Raw genomic sequence first — 21,180 nt, 5'->3', positions numbered from 1 at the left:
GGCACTTGATCTCAATTGCTGTCAGTCGCTAAGTTTCAGGTACATCTGTGATACGTCAGCCACAAGTACATAAGTGTGGGCTATCGTCACCAAATTATGAATAGGACCACTTCTGTCCTGTCTGCTTGACCAAGTGTCCCTCCTGGCGGTTCTAAAGTTGTATATTATTCAGATAGCACTATTGTGTTTGTACTGCAGTAGCTAATTATTCCTTCTATACAATATATTGAGATATGTTCTGTATGTTCCAATCAGCATCACACCATTCTTGTAATAGAGAAATATTGGAGACCATAGGATTGTTACAGAATTCGACATAGAATGTCCCAGATGAGATGAAGTACTAAAGTTTTGACAGTTGGATTCTTATTGTGCTAATATGTTATTTAACACAATGCTCTCAAAAGTGGAATTGTTTGTATCACTCTGGTGTTTGAGAAATGTGCATAAGATCATTTTCAATTCTCAATGATAGCTATTGCTATAGATCAGTTGTGATAGTTGATTGTGTAAAGGAAGTGATGCATGTGTGACGCTTACCTTACTATGTTCATTTAGTGTCAGAGAGGATTGAAATCATATGTGAGTGAAATATATTGGTTAAAATGATTGATGAGATAAAGCATGTGTTAAAAATGTATGGAATGAAATGCGGTGAGCAATTAACCACGGTGACCTTGTAAAAGAGATTCAATGGCTGGTTGCACTTGAAGTAACAGCTAAAGGGCTGAACTCTATTGATAATTAGTAAGATAACAAAAATGCAATGCAGTCACAGATGGCCTGAGCCGATATGGTATAAAAACCTGACATTCTTTAGGGCTGCAGGATTGAGTAGTTGTATTTTATAAATGACTACAGACAAAGACTTTTGTTAAATAAAAAGTGTATTTTACAATTTTAACAGTTAGACGTTACAAACGTACATCGAAGAGATAAAAAGGTTGACTTTATACAATTTTGGACCGAGATTTTAAATATCTTTACATGACACGTACAGACTCGGATCTGCCAGTGAATTCAACACAGTATCATCCCACCTCACCTCTCCTGACCCCTTTCTACACCTCGATTTGGCTTTGGTTCTGGTGCACTCTCAGCAGCTGGATGCTGTTCAGGATCTTTTTCTGGTGTCCCAGGAGCGAAACTCCCACGCGTTGAATATCTCTGAGAGAAAGACAGAGACATATATTACACAATAAGCTATGATCTAGCACAGCTTTTTCAAATTCCATGATGCTGAGTGAACAGTTTTTTTTTTTTTTTTTTTTTTTTTTAAACAGATTTCATTTCCTTTTGGAATCTTGCGTTCGTTCAAATCTGCTAATGAATTACACTGTTTCAAATCATGTCATCGCATTGTTAGCTGACATGGAGCTTGATCTAAGGATCCCTGAATTAACCTGTTTAATTTATCTATTTTTATTTGTCATTCTATGACAGACAGAATGATTCTTAGTGATAAATCTCTCTCCCAACCTGTGAGGACACAGTGTAAAGAGAACAGAGTGCTCTGGACTGGATGGCCTGACAATTCATTACCAGCGTTAGGTGGAAGTCGGCCATCTATAAACAGGGCACAGCTGCATATTAAATCATCGTCCTAGAGGGAAAGTGATGTGGCAACTGCGGATTAGCGGAGAAACGGTTGCACTCGCTAAGCAAGTGGGCGTGGCTAGGTGATCTGTTCCTGAGTGAAATATTACCGTGAGTGTTTAGTGTTTGTTTTGTGCGTTCTATTTGTAGTGTTTGTTATTGATTAGACGGCTAACATGATCCAGAGTTATCACTTAAGACCAGCACAAACTTGGACAACACTTCACCATTGTTCACAGAAAAACTGCATTTGCACTAATAGCGCTTACCCTCGTCTCAGACTAATGTTTGTGTATTGTGTGTGTTTAAATACTGTGCATATTTCAGGACTGAACCTTGTGTTTATTTAGCTGAGCAGTACACATCGTTGTACTTTGTTGTCTATCGTTGTCTTCATGGAGTGAAGTGGTCCTGGAGCTTCGTTCCACGCCAGAACGGTAAAATGATATAATTAACTACAGATGGAGTTTTAATTGGTTTAAGTTAAACAATCTAGAATAGGGCTGGAACAAAGACCAGGAGTGGACCCTTCCAGGGGCTCATCCAAGCTATTTAACCACCCTTACCACTCCATGACTGTTCATGGGGTATCCTGTATGTGACAAAATACAGACAGACAGACTAGAGTGTTTTCCTGGACAGTCTCCAGCGAACTTATTAAGACAGACATAGATACACAGATCAACAGACAGGCACTCATTCTTTTCACAAGTTCTTACAGACAGACACACACACACAGGCAGGCATTCACTGGAGTACCATTCTGGACAGGCTTTAGTGAGTTTATACAGACACATAGACAGACACACAGACTCACTCGAGTGTCATCCTGGACACAATTTCTAGCGAATTCATTCCCGCTCTGCTGAATTCCTCTTTGTATCGGCCCATCTTGAGAGCATCCAGCCAATCAGAGACAGAGCTGAGAATGGAGAAATTCACAGGGGTGTTGCTAAGCAACGGCTGGGAGGGTCTGAGAAACAGAGATTATGAACTCAATTAGAGATAACCATCAAACACTTATAAAACCATGTTTTTCAGGAACAAATTTTGCAAAGCTTAGTTTTGTTTTTTTAAATTATTCTCTTTCATTTATTTTTTAACAAATGTGTAAAACCTAGAATGGCTCAAATCGCTATGCAGTGGATGGAGGAGAGAGATCATCACCTGTTGGTGTGTGTGGATATTGCCTTCAGCCCAGCGGGGTGTCTGATGAGCTTATCTAACATGGACACTATCTGCTCGAACCCGGGTCTCTCGGACCGGTCCTTCAACCAGCAGTCTAGCATGAGGGAGTGTAAAGTCCCAGGGCAGTTAGGAGGGGCGGGGAGGCGGTATTCATCTCCCACTGCTGTTATCACCTGAGAGAGAGAGAAAGTGAGAGATCAACTAGAGGAGTTCTACCAATATCCCATATCAGATCAGAATGAGGGAGGGAGAGAAGCAGAGAGAATGTGGCAGGTGTGGAGGGATGGGAGAGGCAGGGGGTGTGAGAGAAGTTGGAGGGTGCAAAAGTAAGAGGTATAGGGCGAATGGGGGAGTGGGAGAGAAGGGACAATGGAGGTGAGAGTGATGGGCACAGACAGACAGGAAGTAGTCGTTACCTCCTGGTTACTCATGTCCCAATAGGGCCGCTCCCCGTATGATGTCACTTCCCACATCACGATGCCGAAGCTCCACACGTCACTGGCTGATGTGAACTTCCTATACTGAATGGCCTCTGGAGCAGTCCAGCGAATAGGAATCTTACTGCCCTGCGGAGCCAAAGGGAGACAGTACAGAACTGAACCAATCAGTAAACCACTCAATAAAGAAATAGTAAAGGAATTAATTCAAATAGATGAATAAATAACTAGAAATAGAAATAAATAGCCTACATACAAAACATGTGATGATGAAAAATGACTGAAAAACATATATGGCTGAATTAAAAAAATAATAAAATAATAAAATAAATAAATATGGCCGAAAACAGATAAAAATAAATCTAAAGTACTGAAGATACTGGAACTAGACTAAAACATCCTCCCTCCCCCCCACCCCCCACCCTCTTTACGTGTGCGCCGTGGCATTTTTGGTTTTGCATGAAATGCTGGACGACACAAAAAAATAAAGATGGGTAAGATTTTTTTTTTTTTTTAACTACATTGTACTGCACCTCACACTTCATCATTTCTGGAAGTATTTCAGTCCAACCTGTTTCAGTTTTGAATATGCACTTATTATTTTGGTCTTCCTAATATCTGTGTATATGCTAAATAAATAAACAAATGGTTGCATTAAGTAGCAAAGCCCTTGCAACATGTTGCAATAAAGAACCAGCTCAAAAATAATCCGCTGCTGTAACAGAGGAGTGAGTTATTCCTGTAATAAATGTAATTGAGTGTTGCTGTACCAGTGCTGCAGTGTAGGTCGGCAGGGACTCATCATCCCCTCTCAGGAATCGGGACAGCCCGAAGTCAGCCACCTTGCACACCAGGTTAGAGTTCACCAGCACATTGCGAGCAGCCAGGTCCCGGTGCACGAAATTCATCTCCGACAGATAGCGCATCCCTGCTGCAATCCCACGGAGCATTCCAACCAACTGCAGCATGCTAAACTGACCCTCGTTCTCCTAAAGAGAGAGGGGGAGAGAAGGAATGAGATACACTCCAGAGCATTGATATCCGTACTACTTAATGGGGTGGGGGGGGGGGGGGGGGGGTGGTGTGTGGCCGGGTGACTGTTTCAATGACTGTAATATGCCCCCCTTAATGCACCAGTACTAAAACTTGTATTTTCAACTGCATAAAAGTTGTATAATCACTAGTCAGTAGTCTCCACTAAGACCCTGCGGAAACGACAATCAACTGAGGCAACTTGGTGGTAACCACAGGTGGTGACCTCAAGCAGAGTGGTGCCCGGTAGTAAATAATTTTATTAATTTATTATTTCACTTGCCTTAGCAGCAGATTGTGGGATTGTAGTCCTGGACAAGATGTCATCTCTGATTAAAATAGACAAAGAAATACAAATCCCAGTTTCCACAGAGGTAGCTCTTGAGTTAGGGTTAATGAAAGGACTTGTTTATGTAACGAATCAACTGCATCTGCTAGTTTTGCAATTGCATATTTTCATTGCTAGTTTATGGGCTCGGTACAGCAGTACATCAGTGTAAATGCAGTGCCCTAAATGAATGGAAAGTTCTATTCAAATTGGCTTTTAAAACAATCAGTGTGGAAGCTAATTGCCATTGATTGGTACTCCATTGTAAAAGTGATGGAAGGTCAGTTTTTCTTGTTTTGAAATCAACACATTAATAAATAGGCATGTTTACATCTACTTAATACCTGCTGACAAATAATTCTTAAAGTTAGTGTAACAGGACGAGAAGCTCTGTACAGTATTTATTTTTAGAACAGGGTTTCCCATCCACCCCTGTGCAGTTTATTTTGTGTTTATATTATGATTTATTTATTTGTGTTTATTGTTATATTTAAAAATGACGACGAGGCCGTATGTTTTGTTTTTGTATTTATGTTGCAGCATGGAAGGGAAGCCTATCCTCATTAATTTTTAAAAACCTTGTGCAGAAGGTGGCCAGTGATGAATTTGTTGCTAATTGGGAGATGGTCACCTGCATTTAAACCTGCAGCTCTCTGCACTCCGGATGTTAGTTCACAGGAGGAACAGAGGAGAGCGAGAGGAGAGAGAAAAGCAATTTAAAATGAAACATAGTAGATCAGTGATGGCTATTGCCCAGCCTGATCATATTAGTTTGTGTTTGTGTTTTTTATTTATTTTTATTTTTTTTAATAAACGGCGCACTACACGTCTTTTGTACTGAAGTACTGCCTATGTGTCTTTGGTTCCTGCGTCTGGCCTGACATCACCACTTTGTCCATCCTGTCACACATGGTGTCATCGCGAGATCAACAACTGCCTCCAGACTTGGGCCAGAAAAGAGTACTGTAGTTTTTTTTTTGTTTTGTTTAATTACTTGTGGAGTGAGGAAGAGCAGATGGGAGGAAAAAGGAGGAGCTGAAGGAAGCAACAGCCACAGCAAGTCTGCCTCACCTGCCTGTGGGGGGTGGAGTGGTGCTTTAACTGTGGGGAGCCCTGGCACGTATCCCCTTGCACGTATCCCCTTGCACCCGAACGTCCTGCGCCTGAGTGGGAAGAGTCCGAAAATGGGAGGAGCCTGAAAGTTCACAGGCCAAAGAGGGGAGTTGGTGCATCCACTGCCCAAGAGGGGGGAGTCGGTGCATCCACAGCCCAAGAGGGGGGAGTCGGTGCGTCCACAGCCCAAGAGGGGGGAGTCGGTGCGTCCACAGCCCAAGAAGGGGGAGTCGGTGCGTCCACAGCCCAAGAGGGGGGAGTCGGTGCATCCACAGCACAAGAGGAGGGAGTCGGTGCGTCCACAGCCCAAGAGGGGGGAGTCAGTGTGTCCACAGCCCAAGAGGGGGAAGGCCGAATGTCCACAGCTTAGGTACCCACCATTAGAGAGAGAATATCTTCTGGTTCTGCCTCCTCCACCATGGGAGGACTGCTTGTCACTCCCACCTCCACCAGCAGAGGGAAAATATCTTCTACTTCCACCTCCGCGCCATGGGAGGACTACTTGCTGCTCCCACATCCACCAGCAGAGGGAGATTACCTGCTTGTTCCACCTTCGCCGCCAGAAGGGGAGGAGCCCCTGCCACCTTTGCCGCCAGAAGGGGAGGAACCCCTGACCCCTTTGCCATCAGAAGGGCAGGAGCCCCTGCCGCCTTCACTGCTAGAAGGGGAGGAGCCCCTGCCGCTTCGTCTGGGGTTGCTGCTGGCTCTGCTTCACCTGGGGTCGCTGCCTGCTCTGCTTTGCCTTGGGTCGCTGCCGGCTCTACTTCGCCTGGGGTTGTTGCCTGCTTTGCTTCACCTGGGTTGCCAAGCAGCAGGAAATACTGTGGCCAAAGCCCCAAAAAGGGGATCTGGTGGCCATATAGAATGGAAGGGGGGGTCAGGAGACCAGCTCCCCCAGCTGCACTTTCGCGGGAGGAGAAACTATGGCTGGAGCCCCATAGAAGGGAGCTGCTGCTCTCTGCACTCCAGGTGGGAGTTCAGAGGAGGAACAGAAGAGCGCGAGAGGAGAGAAAAAAGCAATTTAAAATGAAACATAGTGATCAGTAAAGGCTATTGCCCAGCCTGATCGTATTATTTTGTGTTCCTGCTTTTGCTTAAATCTTGTATTTTGATCTGTGAGCAGTGTTTTTTTTGTTTAAATATTTTATTTATTTTTGTTTTTTAACAAACGGCGCACCATGCGTCTTTTGTACTGCAGCATTGTCTCTGTGTGTTTGGTTCCTGCATCTGGCCTGACGTCACCACTTCATCCATCCTGTCACAGGTAGTTACTTTGGAAATATGTGTACCGGCACACCATCCATCCATGCATGCATACATACATACATACATACATACATACAGTGCCTATAGAAAGTCTACACCCCCTTGCACAATGTTCACCTTTTGTTGCCTTATAGCTTGGAATTAAAATGCATTAAAAAAAAAAAAAATCTACACATCCTACCCCACAACTTCCAAGTGAAAATAAATATTCTAGAAATTTGTAGAAAATTAATTAAAAATAAAAACTGAAATAGCTTGGTTGTATAAGTGTCCACTCCCCTTGTAATAGCAAACCTAAATTAGTTCAGTTGTAACCAATCGCCTTCAAAATCACACATCAAGACAAGTGGCCTCCATCTGTGTTAAATTGTAGTGATTCACATGATTTCAGGATAAATTTAGCAGTTCCTGTAGGTTCCCTCTGCTGGGTATTGCATTTCAAAGCAAAGACTCAACCATAAGCACCGAGGTGCTTTAAAAAGAACTCCAGGATAGAGTTGTTGAAAGGCACAGATTAGGGGATGGGTATAAAAAAAATATCAAAGGCCTTGAACATCCCTTGGAGCATGGTCAAGATGATTATTAAGAAGTGGAAGGTGTATGGCACCACCAAGACCCTGTCAAGACCAGGCCATCCCTCCAAACTGGATGGCCGAGCAAGAAGGAGACTGATCAGAGAGGCTACCAAGAGGCCAATGGCATCTTTGCAAGAGCTACATACTTTTATGGTCTAGACTTGTCAAACTGTGCATGTAACTACAATATCCCAAGCACTCCATAAATCTGGCCTGATTCTGAAACTCAGGAGATTCTTTAGCTATGTGGCAAAAAGTTTTGTGATCTGACGAAACTAAAATTTAACTTTTTGGCCTAAATGCAAAGCATTATCTTTGGTGCAAACCCAACACAGCGCCTCCCCCAAAGAACACCATCCCTACTGTGAAGCATGGTGGTGGCAGCATCATGTTATGGGGATGTTTCTCATCGGCAGGGACTGGGACACTTGTCAGGATAGAAGGGAAAATGAATGGAACAAATTACAGAGAAGTCCTTGAGGAAAACTTGCTGCCCTCTGCAAGAGTTCACCTTTCAGCATGACAGTGACCCAAAGGTGCTTCTTTTCGGGGATGGAGACTTATCCAATTATGAGCTTTCAGTTTTGTATTTTTAATATATATTTTTTTCTCAATAAAAACTTTTTTCCCCTTAACAGTGTGGAGTATGGTGTGTAGATATCTGGAAAAAATCATAATTTAAATTCATGAAACTCTGAGGCACTGACACAACAAAATGTGAAAAAAGTTCAAGGGTTGTAGACTTTCTATAGATAGATAGATAGATAGATAGATAGATAGATAGATAGATACAGACAAGCAGAAACAGACAAGCAGGAAGACAGACAGACAGACAGAGATAGACAGACAGATTGTCTGGCAGATAGACAGATAGCTAGGCAGACATACATACAGACTCACCCGGAGGAAGCTGTCAAGCGCTCCATTCTCCATGAACTCTGAGATGATCATAACTGGCCGACTGCGGGTCACTACTCCCTCCAGTTTCAGGACATTGGGGTTGTCGAACTGACCCATGGTGCTGGCCTCGCTGAGGAAGGAACACTTCTCAGAGTCCAGGCAGCTCGAGCGAAGGGTCTTAATTGCCACGGTCATCTCTCGCTTCCCAGCGGGCTTCAGTCTGCCTCTGCACACCTCTCCAAACTCACCTGGGTGACCGCAAAGACAGGAGGGGTGAAACACTAAGCAACACAGACACAGATACAGACAGAGGCAGAGACATAGATACAGACACAGATACAGATACAGACACAGATATAGACGAGACACAGAACATATACAGAAAGAGACACAGACACATATACTGACAGAGACAGAGACACAGATACAGACACAGGCACATATACAGACACAGGCACGGATACAGACAGTGACACAGATACAGACAGAGACACAGACACAGATACAGACAGAGACACATATACAGACACAGGCACATATATAGACACAGGCACGGATACATCTCTCCAAACTCACCTGGGAGACCACAAAGATAGCAGGGGTCAAACAATGAGCAACAGAGACAGAGCTCTCCAAACTCACCCGGGACAAACAAATAGATATGCAGAGACAAACAGAAAAACATCTTTCAATTGGCATGGGACAAATGCAGAGATACAAAAGAACAGACAGACAGACAGGCTGGCTGGCATGCAGACAGACAGACTTACCGGCTCCAATAACTTCTTCAATCTTCACGTGAGCTGGATCGATTTCCCGGGCAAACTCCCGGATAGCCTCGTTAGGGTCCTCATAGGTCGAGGGGTCAACATAGTACTTGGCTCCGCCTCCTGAGAAGAAAAGGTACGTGGCTGATCAGGTATTGTTTCGTGTCAAACAAAACACCTTCACTGTGACGTATTGCCGTTTCATGTCTCCTTCCTTTCCTCTTGTTTCTCAACTCACCTCTAGTGCTGATGTAACGCTGCAGTCTGTCACTGTACGTGCTTTCTCTTCGTTTGCTGAGAGAAGAGAGGGAGGGAGAGAGAGACACACACAGATATCATTACACTTCATCACTGTTCATCTGAGTGCAGTTCAGGAATGTCTGATAACAGAATTTGTCTCTCGTTACCTCCTGAAGACGAAGATTAGTACCAGCACGGCTCCCACCAGTAGGAAAGCCATTCCTCCCATCACTGAGCCCACCATCAGGGGGAGCTTTTTCTGAACTGCCTCCGAGCGCTCCTCTGCAAACAATGAGAGGAAATCAGAGGGAGGGAGAGACACTAACATAGACATCCAAACAAACACCAGCTGACAACCAAATTACTATTGAGAGATACAGAAAGAGACACACAAACAGACATAGATACACACACACAGGATAAAAATAAGACTCCTATTGCACAGGAGTTTTGCTCATTCCAGGTTTTATTACTACGAGCTCAATTAGCCACAGTGTATAGATAACAAGCTCAGGTGTGTCTTATTAAACTCATAGTCAAATCAGGAATGGATAAAACTGCTATGCAATGGGAGTCTTATTTCCATCCCTGCACATTGATGTTATTAAACTATTAAAATACAGAGGGAGAGACACACACACAAACAAGCAGATCGGTCATACCCTCCAGCAGTGTCTGGAAGTACAGTTTCCCACTGTATGCTCCGTATCCCATCTCATTCCTGGCGCGGATCTGGAAGACGTAGATCGTCCCTGAGCTCAGACCCTGAACCGTGGCCATATTCGTCTCACTGGAGAGAAGCACAGAGCTCTCCTCATCCCCGGACTGAGAGAGACAGGGAGTAGATTACACACTAAGACTATGACTACAAAACATCAAATTTTAGTTTCTTTTAGTATTTTCTAGAACCAGATAGGTATAGACAATACTGGGTGTAGAGAGAGGAAAGAGGAGAGGAGAGGAGTGAGCAGGGGAGAGAGAGGAGAGTGGAGAGGAGGGAGAGACAGTAGCACATCCTAGTGATAATTTTTCAAACTTCTTTTTAGAAATGTAACTTAATGCACATACACAGTAGTTTACTAAAATGATAGATCAGTCTGAATAAAAGCAAAGACATTTAAAAAAGAGAGATGAACTGATGGTTGGTAAGATCTCTGGTTGTTTTGCGCACTGACCTTGTCGAAGTAGCGGATTTGGTAATCCAGAATGTCCCCGTTGGGATTGTCTGGTTGTGGCCAGGAGAGCGTGATAGAATCAGGGGTGCGGCTAACCTGGTGCATCATGGGTACTGAAGATGGCACTGCAACAGGAAACAGGAAATTGAGATGTTTTCAATGCTTCACCAGTTATAGGTTTATATGTTACAGTGGCACCAACAATGATTCAGACAGTCCCCCTGAGTTTCAATCTCCATAGTTCAATATATTATACAGGATTGTTTGTTATTGTTGTTGTTGCTGAAAAATCAGCAACACAGAAAACCCATTTCTTATTACCAATATAACAAAGCACTATAAATGTACTAAAAACAAAGAAAGACAGGTTAGGACACCCAACCACTTTTCAATAGCAATGCTGCAGAAATCACATGTATTTATTTTGCTATATATATATATATATGGTCAGAATTAATGGTATCCTCAATGCTGAGAAGTACAGGCAGATACTTATCCATCATGCAATACCATCAGGGAGGCACCTGATTGGCCCCAAATTTATTCTGCAGCATGACAACGACCCCAAACATACAGCGAAAGCCATTAAGAACTATCTTCAGCGTAAAGAAGACAATGAGTCCTGGAAGTGATGGGATGGCCCCCACAGAGCCCTGATCTCAACATCATCGAGTCTGTCTGGGATTATATGAAGAGAGAGAAGCAACTGAGGCTGCCTAAATCCACAGAAGAACTGTGGTTAGTTCTCCAAGATGTTTGGGCCAACCTACCTGCCGAGTTCCTTCAAAAACTGTGTACAAGTGTACCTAGAAGAACTGATGCTGTTTTGAAGGCAAAGGGTGGTCACACCAAATATTGATTTGATATAGATTTTTCTTCTGTTCACTCACTTTGCATTTTGTTAATTGATAAATATAATCTATTAACATGTCTATTTTTGAAAGCATTCTTACTTTACAGCATTTTTTCACACCTGCCTAAAACTTTTTCACAGTACTGTATATACAGCTCTGGAAAAAATTAAGAGACCACTGCAAAATTATCAGTTTCTCTGGTTTTACTATTTATAGGTATGTGTTTGGGTAAAATGAACATTTTTGTTTTATTCTATAAACTACTGACAACATTTCTCAAAAATTCCAAATAAAAATATTGTCATCTAGGGCATTTATTTGCAGAAAATGACAACTGGTCAAAATAACAAAAAAGATGCAGTGTTGTCAGACCTTGAATAATGCAAAGAAAATAAGTTCAGATTCATTTTTAAACAACACAATACTAATGTTTTAACTTAGGAACAGTTCAGAAATCAATATTTGGTGGAATAATCCTGATTTTCAAGTACAGCTTTCATGCGTCTTGGCATGCTCTCCACCAGTTTTTCACATTGATGTTGGGTGACTTTATGCCACTCCTGGCGCAAAAATTCAAGCAGCTCAGCTTAGTATTAGTGTTGTATTAGTATTGTGTTGTTTAAAAATGAATCTGAACTTATTTTCTTTGCATTATTCAAGGTCTGACAACACTGCATCTTTTTTGTTATTTTGACCAGTTGTCATTTTCTGCAAATAAATACCCTAAATGACAATATTTTTATTTGGAATTTAGGAGAAATGTTGTCAGTAGTAATATGCTGAGCACCTGTTGACATAGATATTTAGTCTTCCTAGAAACATCACAAAGAGTATAGTGATCCTTGCAAATTCATTCAAGGTTTGGAGAGTACTTGTTGCATTATCAGCAGCAAACAAATCTAAAGCACATTATAACTATCTGCAGTACCACCACCCATCACTAGATGTTAGTAAAGGATAACAAATATAAAGCACATTATATCCATCTGCAGTACCACCACCGCGCACTAGGTGACAGTAAAGCAATATGAACGAAAAGCACATTCCCACTAGCTGCAGTACCACCATCCCTCACTAGGGGTCAGTAAAGGATATTGAAAAGAAGCACATAAGCACTGGTTGCATTTGAATCAGTTTCCGCCAGATTACAGCAAAACACAGAAAAGTAACCCAAGTGCTTACTGCTGAGAGGCAACCTGAAAATACTGTAGCTGACCATAATAATATAGCTATAATTTTATATTCTATACATCAGTGGCACCAACACTAATTCATAAAGTCCCCTTGAGTTTCAGTCTACATAGTTTTATATATTACACTGCCGTAGCACCAAAAATGATTCAGACAGTCCCCTGAGTTTCAATCTCCAGTTTTATATGTCATACTGCAGCGACACCAATAACTGTTTCTCTAAGTTTCTGTATCCATAGTTGTATATATTAAAGGTCATTGTGAAGTGTGTTTGTGTTGAAGGTTATGTATGTCCTGTTAGCTTTGCTACTGCTTTTGAAATTCTAACAACAGAAATAAGTTTGTGTGTGCTGGTGTTGAAATGTAACAGCAGACAGAAGATTATTTTGTTGGTTTTACAATTTAGTTTGCTGGCGTAGCAAGTACAAGGAGCAATACAAACTGTATTTATTTAGAAATCTATACATTAAACCAACGCATTCTGGATTTTGCTAATATGTATTTGCTGTTTAATATACTATTATGTATGTTATGAGGGTTACCATATGACTCCATGTACACAAACACAGTATGGGACAGTTCAGGCTTTTCAACTCACCCAAATGCATTCTGGTACATTTTACCTGTCTCGGGTACCTTTCACAGCAGGACTACACTTACCAGAATGCACTGCGGTGTGAGTTAAAAAGCCTGAACTGTCCCGAACTATTTTAGTGAATATGGAGTCATATAATAACCATGCAGGTTATTTCATTCTCAGGTGCTGTTTTTGCTTAGACCTTTGTTCTCTGTGCTTACTCACTTTTAATAATATTTGCTTTAACTTCAAAATACATGTTCTTTGATTTATTGCTCAAACCAAATATGATATGAATTATTTGCACACTGCGCATATGTAGGTATTTCAAAGACAGAGCCAGAGAAGAAAATGTGACCAGCTACATAGGATGTGATTTGACTCAGGAGTATGCACTTGCGTTGTGAGGAAATCTGAATTTAAATATAAAATACAAACCAAGAAATACAATGCTTTCAACACAAGAACAGTAAAGACCAATGTTAATGCTACTAAGGTTAAATAAAAAGGATTTAAAAACCTTAATTAGCACTCCTTTAATGAAGTATAGATTATAGATCAACAATAGCTCCACATGATTCAAGATCAGCAACATGGCTAGGTAACCCATTCCATACCCTCACCACTCTTTGTTTGAAGAAGTGTCTCCTTCTCTCTGTCCTAAGTATCTTATTGTTAGTTTCTGTGCTGCTATTAAACTACTAGCCAACGTAACCCTGTTAAGACTGACATGACTTCAATCAAGTCCACCCTAATTCTTCCTTGTTGAAGTCTAAATAAATTCAACTTGTCTTCATAGCTTATTCTAGTAGCCCCTGTATTAGTACTTTGCTCATTGCTAAACTATCAATAGATAGACAAACAGATAGACAGCAAGCCAGACAACCAGACCTATAGCTAGATAGATAGACAGACAGATTTGAGTCTCAGGGACTAGTAGGTTGTAAGGGTGTGATTAGCATGTTCAAACAGATTTTATAACCTCTATCTCTCTCTGTCTCTAAGGAACAGATAACGTCACACAGACTTGCTGCCAAAAGTAAAAACCTGTCAAACCAGTGCTGTTTCTGTCTCCCCGGTGCCAGCTGTTGTCTACAGTGGGTTTACATCTATCTTCATCCAGATAATTATTTTACAAATCACCTTTCAAACCAAATCAAACAATTTGCCCATTGTGTGTGTAATTCATAACAAATCAAAACAATTCTTCATGTATGTATCTTGGCTTGGCTTGAGTCATTTCCTAAAATAACAGCTCCAAAATGTTAGAATTTATGTTATTCTCAAGTAACTAATACATATCCCTCTCCCCTCTCCCCTCTCCTGAAAACTAAGCATGGTCATCCATCCGTTCCTCCCCCCCCCCCCCCCCCCCATTTTTTTTAGATGTACATACTTTATAGTATATCCTATCTATATGCTTTAAATATATATAATTTGAAGAAAATGGGATTGGTTAAAAATAATGTTTTTTCAATCTAAATGAGGGCAAAAAATCTCATTGGAATTTTTTTCTCTCAATTTTTGTTGTCATTATTGAAGTGCTATTAAACCTTTTTTGTTTTGTATTAATTGAACTCGTTTACCTGACTGGCTGATGCTGACGTTCACAGTGCTATACCGTGGGGCCTGTGGACTTTGATCAGTAACTCCATTCACTGCCTGAACCTGCAAGGAAAAGATCACACAAGTCAACATTGCCGTGCGGTATCAACACTCCACATGCATTTATTACACCCAGGTCCTCGCCACTTCTACATTCAAGTTACATTGCGGCACTTCTTATAGCCAGAAATATGTTCTAAATTGCATGTAGAGATTGTTGAACACTGACGCTGCTTGTTTGAGTTGTGCATCACAAGAATGAATGGCTTGCAATGAACAACTTAACACATAAGTCGTTTGCCAAAGGCTGTTCACCATTGATGTACTGGATAGTGTAAGGGGGGGTCTGTAAATACAACTGACATGAAACCACTACTGAAAGCATTTAGAGCTATTGCAGTTTCAACAAGTGAATGTAAGTGCAGCTTCAGAAATATGAATGACATTCTCACGTTAGACCAAACGCGATGAGCACAGATCATCTCTTGTCCCTTTTGTTTTAATGGGTCACCACTGCAGAACTTTGACCCTATGAAGTACAGTATGAGAAAACCTGCCTGGTACATAGAAGATGTGCTGATGTCACCGTTTGCCATTCTCAAAGTCATGAAGAGTTGCCACCTGAGCCCCTGTGGCAGTTATTTTGACTGAAGCTGTTTGGTGATTACCATTTCTCTGCATACCCCCATTTTTCTCCCCATTTCAATCATTGATTGCACCTCTGTATTCCACACTCCACAGATCATTATTACACTGCTGTACTATATTACATACGTTACAGCCCAATATTCCCCAGAAGGTGGTGCAAAACCATATTATAATACGAACTATATTGAATCATTGAGGTCTCTCAAACCCTTTGAGGGTTTCTGTATTGAGGGTAGTGTGTTTACAACAACACCGCTAACAAGTGAGGGTTTTATTGAATCAAATAGAAATCCCAGTGAACTCAGGCAACATTTCTGAAATATGGTCAAATATTGACCTCAGTGTCCCAATACTGAACTCATGATCCAATATTGAATTTAATGGTCCAATCTTGAACTCAATATTTCATACTGAATTCAGTTTTCCAATGCTGAACTACATGTTCAAATATTGAACTCAGTGCTCCAATACTGAACTCAGTTTAAAAAAGGTCAATAGCTCAACACATAATTCAGTATTCCAACACAGAAGTCACTGGTTCAATACAGACCCATGTTAAGACACAGGTCTCATGTGCACCTGAAGGATGCAGTGTACTCTCGGGCCCCTTGTGAGCCGCCCTCACCTGGAAGGTGTAGTGCACCCTGGGGAGCAGGTTGTGAACCTGCACCCTGGTCTGACTCAGGTCTTGTTGCCCTGGGGTGAATGTGATTCCATCCCCGCAGCGGAGACAGACCGTGGGGGGCGCAGGGCACATCCTGCACAGCACATTGTACCGCAGGTCCTCGCGGGCCCCCAGCGACAGGGGAGCCCTCCAACGCAGGGTCAGACCAGAGCCCTCTGACTCCCAGTGCAGGTCCTGAGGGGCAGAAGGGGGGGCTGAGAGAGAGAGGGGAGGAGATATAGGTTACATTCAGAAAGTCAGATAGACTGATTTATATTTTGATTAATGTATCCATTTCTTTATTGACTTATAACTGGTCGATATATTGATTGGTGTATTGATTTGTTGATATATTGTGTACTGATTGGTTTATTGAATGACATTTTGGTTGGTTTATCAGTTGGTCCATCTGTCTGACTTATCAATCAGCGTACTGATTGATTGATCGATCAATCAGGAGTTACACTGTGTATTAGTTGGTGTATGGATATACTCACCAGTGCAGGGTGAATCACTGCTCTCCTCTGGGGCTCTGTAGAAGCCACTGAGACACTGACACACTGAGGAGCCCTCCCTGGAACTGTGAGACTGAGCAGGGCAAGGAGAGCAGCTGGAGGACTTGGAGACATCAGACTTGAAGTGACCAGGACGGCAGGCTGAGAGAGAGGAGGGAAAATGCAGTCATTGGATCTGTCTGCTCACCCTTTGCAGATAAGGCAAATGTAAGCTAGCAAAACAGAAAATCTAAGGTAAACTACACTACCCTGTAAACTAGTACTGGTGGAGAGATAGACAAGAGATGGGGGAGTAGGTGAGAAGATAGAGTGAGAAAAGAAAGGGTAGGAAAGAGAAAATATTGAAGAATTGTCTTTCCCTTCAATGAAAGCTATGAGACAACTACTGCACCCTGTAAGATAATACTGGGATGGGGGTGTTGAAAGATGAGGTGTCGTTTCTGTATTGTTTTTCATGTTGCTATTTTATCAGTGTATTTTCATTAACTCAATGTAAAGGCAAGCTTGTGAAATGTCACTAATAAGGACACATTTCTAATTTGGGTATGATATATGGAGGTAGTCTGTCCTCTTCTGTATCAATGTCTGTGTCCTGTAATCTCTTGTAGTAATATATCATTAGCAGGGTTTGTGTGTGTGGCAAAGTACCCGCTCCTGTGTGTATTTTGTGTTATCTGTTGTGTGTTAATGTTGGTGTATTGTCATTGGTACACGGGATATAAACGGGTCGGTGTAACACAAGTGTTTAAAATGTATATTTATATTTAGGCACGAGGATTGCACAAATTGCAAAGTAATAATATGTGAGCAGAGGGAATTGCACTTTATTAATTCACATGCAGTTGTACTGCAACACCAATTGAATGATTGATTAGCAATCAAGTCTCGCTACAGCTGCATAAAAGCTGCATGTTTTCATTCACTTGGGGTTGTGTGTTCGGTGAGTGGAGAACGAGATTGGAGATGGAGGTAATTGTAATAGTATTAAGTAAAATATCTGCTCACCATGTTGTCTGCGTAGTCCGTTTTGTTTGTCTGTTTTGTTTTGGCGAATGTGCCGTGTTCTGTGTTTTTTGTTGGTTACAACCTTTTTATTTTCTGTTCTGTTAATTCATTAAATGCTGAGCGAGACCATTCGCTCAGCTCCACCAAACTCCACCTCTCTCTGTCGTTTATTTCCTGGTTCCTGTTTCTGGTCTGACGTCCCCCACTCCGGCCGTCTGTGACAGTGTGTCAAATGCATGCATCATGAGTCTTAGAAAATTAGAAGTGACTAAGAGATAAAAGGTACTTTGTAACATTTACAAAGAGAAACAATTGCAGAAGAATGATGTCACCATGTGTTAGGTATAACAAGGCTTGTTTAGAATTCTTTTGTTAGGCTCTGTGTTCCCAGAATTGATAATTATGCCTTTTTTGTAATGCACGCTGGTCTGTATCTAATAAAGCATTAATCTTAACCCTTTCAAGACCAAACATTTTTTTAGTGGGATGCTGCCCCAGGACTAGCCATTTTTCCTATAAAAATAATAAATCTATTTTTACAGTAGTATCTTGGAAAAGGTGTCATTTTTCATTTTTTAGAACACTGGGGAACATTATAAAGTACTTCTGAAACTATACAAACATTTCGCTTTTCGAAAAAAAAAACAAATATATATATATATATATATATATATATATATATATATATATATATATATATATATATATATATATATATATATATATCAAAACAAAGTGCTTTTTTCATATTCCAGACTTTTACAAAAGTTCCTGAGTGCTTTTTTTAACTTGACACTCTCCCGGTGCATGTTTTTATCATGTTTACGTGATCACAGTCACGTAAACATAGCAACCCACTTCAGTATGATCACATTAACACGATCATGGTCCTTAAATGGTTGAACTGACTAATTGCTGTATTGAGTGAATCCTTTAGGTTAATCCACAAAATAAGACTCACACCAGTGAGCCAGTTAATGGGGCTGAAAGGAGAGGCGGGGAAGAGAATCTATGAAACATTGTGAACTCTCTTCCATTTCCATGCAAGCTGAATACACCACCCTGCTTTTTTCTAACTCAGAAGAATGAAAGTTAGCAGAAGCAGGCGGGCACAGCTGATACTGGGAGGAGAGAGACAGCAGCACAGCTCTAGTGGTCATTTTCAAATCAATTCCCTTCACAAATGAATTTAGCTTTCAGGAGTCTCATCAGAAGGTTGATAAGACTTTTTCTAATAGTCAGTGAGCCTAGTAAATAATGATCTGAGACCTCACAGAACAGGATATGAAATAGGGAAGAAATCTCAAGAAAAGCTATGTAAAGTATCTCACAAAGTAGTTTTTTCTTTGTGGACTAGGGATGGGGGAGGATAGTTGAAACAGTGAAGGTCTTTCTGGTGTTTCGCTAAACCATTTTCTTTTTTTAGGCTCCTTTCAACAAACAGGCATTTTAAAGATTCTGGATGCTATAAAAACTTTGAAAATTGAAAAAATATATATTGTAGCGTGCATGGGGGTAGGCAGCAGCAGGGCTGGTAGGTGACATAATCACAAACAGAGACATAAGCCTGATATACGCTCCTTGCAAAGGAGCCAGCTCTTTTGTATAGCGGTGTCGGCACTATGCTTCAGTGCGAGAGGTCAGGGGTTTGCGCCTGTGTGTGGATTGCCTCACCCTGTGTGATTCGCCTGCCTGCGTTAACCTATTTCGCTACAATATATTTCTTTAACCTAGTATTGATCGAGACAACTTTATTAAAAGCAAACATAGCTATAGACAAAAGTTTTTCATCACCTAGGATTTTAAGATTGAGACATCATTAAAAAAAAAAAAACTGTATGTTCATAATTTAGATCTTTTATTTAACATTATGTAATCAAAGAAGCTACAAATTATATCGCAAAAGTCTACTGGAAGCCATAATAGTAGTACAGTATTTCATGTTAGATTTTGAAATGTCACATTTTTCAATTGTTGGCAGTTTTTCATTAAGTATAATCACAGATGGATGTCTGCATTCCAGTGTCATTTTGTCTGGTATAGCTAGGGTGACCAGAAGTCCTGGTTTAGAGCCACTTCCTGTAGCACGACACACCCTAAATACCTTCTATCAAAATAACGTAAACACCTGCTTCCTATATGGCACCTGCAGTGAAAACAAAATAAAATAAAAACAATGTAGGGTAAACAAGATCATTATTTTTATAAAGTGATTAGCACAGACAGATGTACTTATTCCTCAGTGTACCTTGTGTTTTCATTGAGTTAATACTCAATATGCATCTACAATTAAGTGTAATACGGTAATTTCATAGCTGATCAGTTCTGGTGGGATTTAGCCCAGACACTAAGCAGAGCAGCAAGAGGTTGCAGGCATCCAAATCAATCAGATTAAACCACATCAACAAAGTACATAAATAGAGCCATCTTGACACAGTGAGTAAAACAAGAACGAAAAAAGGCCAAAACGTAAATTAATTTTTATCGACATATTACAGAAATTAATTTATATAATAATAATAATAATCAATAAGGTTATTATTATTATTATTATTATTATTATTATTATTATTAATAATAATAATAATAATAATAATAATAATAATAATAATAATAATGTCATAATTATAATTATTATATGGTGTTTAAAAAAATGAACCACAAATTATACACCCGGGAGTGTACTGAAATTAGCAGGCTGCTTAAAAAAAAAAAAAAAATAATAATACTAAGAGTGAGAGGATGGCTATTTAAATAAACATTAAAATAGCCTAGATTTTAATGGTTAATTAGTCTTAGCTATTATTTAAGAATGTGTTCCGGTTTTGAGCTTTGAAAATCTAGTCACCCTAAGTATAGCTGACCCAGGAATTAGTAATGTAGCATGAAAGGTCAGTAAAAAAGTCATGTTGTGTTATTATATTTAATCTTATGTTTTTTTCAATGTATTATTTTATCTGGACACTGAATAGCAGTGTGATTGATCCGTTGCTACCGCAGAATTTCTCTGAGTCTGCCTGACAGCTGCTCGTGAGTGTGCTTTTCAGCTCAGATATTGAGGAGAGCTGTCATTTCATCTGTGCCTCACGGAGCAACAACTTTGTCTGGTTTGTTTTGTGTGCAGCCTTCGCTTCCAGCTATCATTATTCAAAACAGTTAGGCACAAATTTAGAATGGGGTAAAAACGATAACAAAAAGCCATGTAATGTGCTTGTTCAGTACAGCCGCACTCATCATCAAAATAAAAACCTATTTTGTAAGACTAATTAGGTAAAGCAGGCAATTCTGCTATCAAACAATTAAAATACCCCTCACCGTAATTAGCAGTGGAGATTTACACACATCTCACAATAAATAACAGGATTGGGTCAACCCTGCGTGTGTAGACTACACATTCCAAAAGAAAATGAATGGCACCCAAAGACCTTCGTCTGGGCCTAGCCATGGTGATGAGGATGCTCAGAAGCGAAAACTGAAATTTACCAATATGGAATTGGAGATTTT

At 40.6% G+C, this 21,180-nt stretch overlaps 1 protein-coding gene across 2 annotated transcripts in view; it reads right to left on the bottom strand.

The window, feature by feature from the left end:
- Window positions 1-902: 902 nt before the first annotated feature.
- Window positions 903-21,180, bottom strand: part of ephb6 (eph receptor B6) — a 35,975-nt gene continuing 15,697 nt past the window's right edge. Inside the window, exons 5-18 of one of the 2 annotated variants that reach the window (XM_041267792.1) lie at window positions 16,654-16,812; window positions 16,118-16,371; window positions 14,826-14,907; window positions 10,618-10,742; window positions 10,105-10,267; window positions 9,610-9,724; window positions 9,441-9,496; window positions 9,206-9,325; window positions 8,436-8,683; window positions 3,992-4,210; window positions 3,201-3,350; window positions 2,764-2,957; window positions 2,414-2,518; window positions 903-1,167 (exon numbers count right to left, since the gene is read on the bottom strand). In XM_041267792.1, coding sequence (XP_041123726.1) covers window positions 1,062-1,167; window positions 2,414-2,518; window positions 2,764-2,957; window positions 3,201-3,350; window positions 3,992-4,210; window positions 8,436-8,683; window positions 9,206-9,325; window positions 9,441-9,496; window positions 9,610-9,724; window positions 10,105-10,267; window positions 10,618-10,742; window positions 14,826-14,907; window positions 16,118-16,371; window positions 16,654-16,812 — 2,096 coding nt within the window. In that variant the 3' untranslated portion in view covers window positions 903-1,061. Of the gene's footprint in view, window positions 1,168-2,409; window positions 2,570-2,763; window positions 2,958-3,200; window positions 3,351-3,991; window positions 4,211-8,435; window positions 8,684-9,205; window positions 9,326-9,440; window positions 9,497-9,609; window positions 9,725-10,104; window positions 10,268-10,617; window positions 10,743-14,825; window positions 14,908-16,117; window positions 16,372-16,653; window positions 16,813-21,180 lie in introns of those variants that run through there. The other variant, XM_041267793.1, reaches the window with a different exon arrangement.

The sequence above is a fragment of the Polyodon spathula genome, chromosome 13, assembly GCF_017654505.1.
Source record: "Polyodon spathula isolate WHYD16114869_AA chromosome 13, ASM1765450v1, whole genome shotgun sequence".
NCBI classification, from domain to species: domain Eukaryota; kingdom Metazoa; phylum Chordata; class Actinopteri; order Acipenseriformes; family Polyodontidae; genus Polyodon; species Polyodon spathula.
The sequence above is the reverse complement of the archived record's forward strand: the minus strand, read 5'-3'. Positions and strand labels throughout refer to the sequence as shown.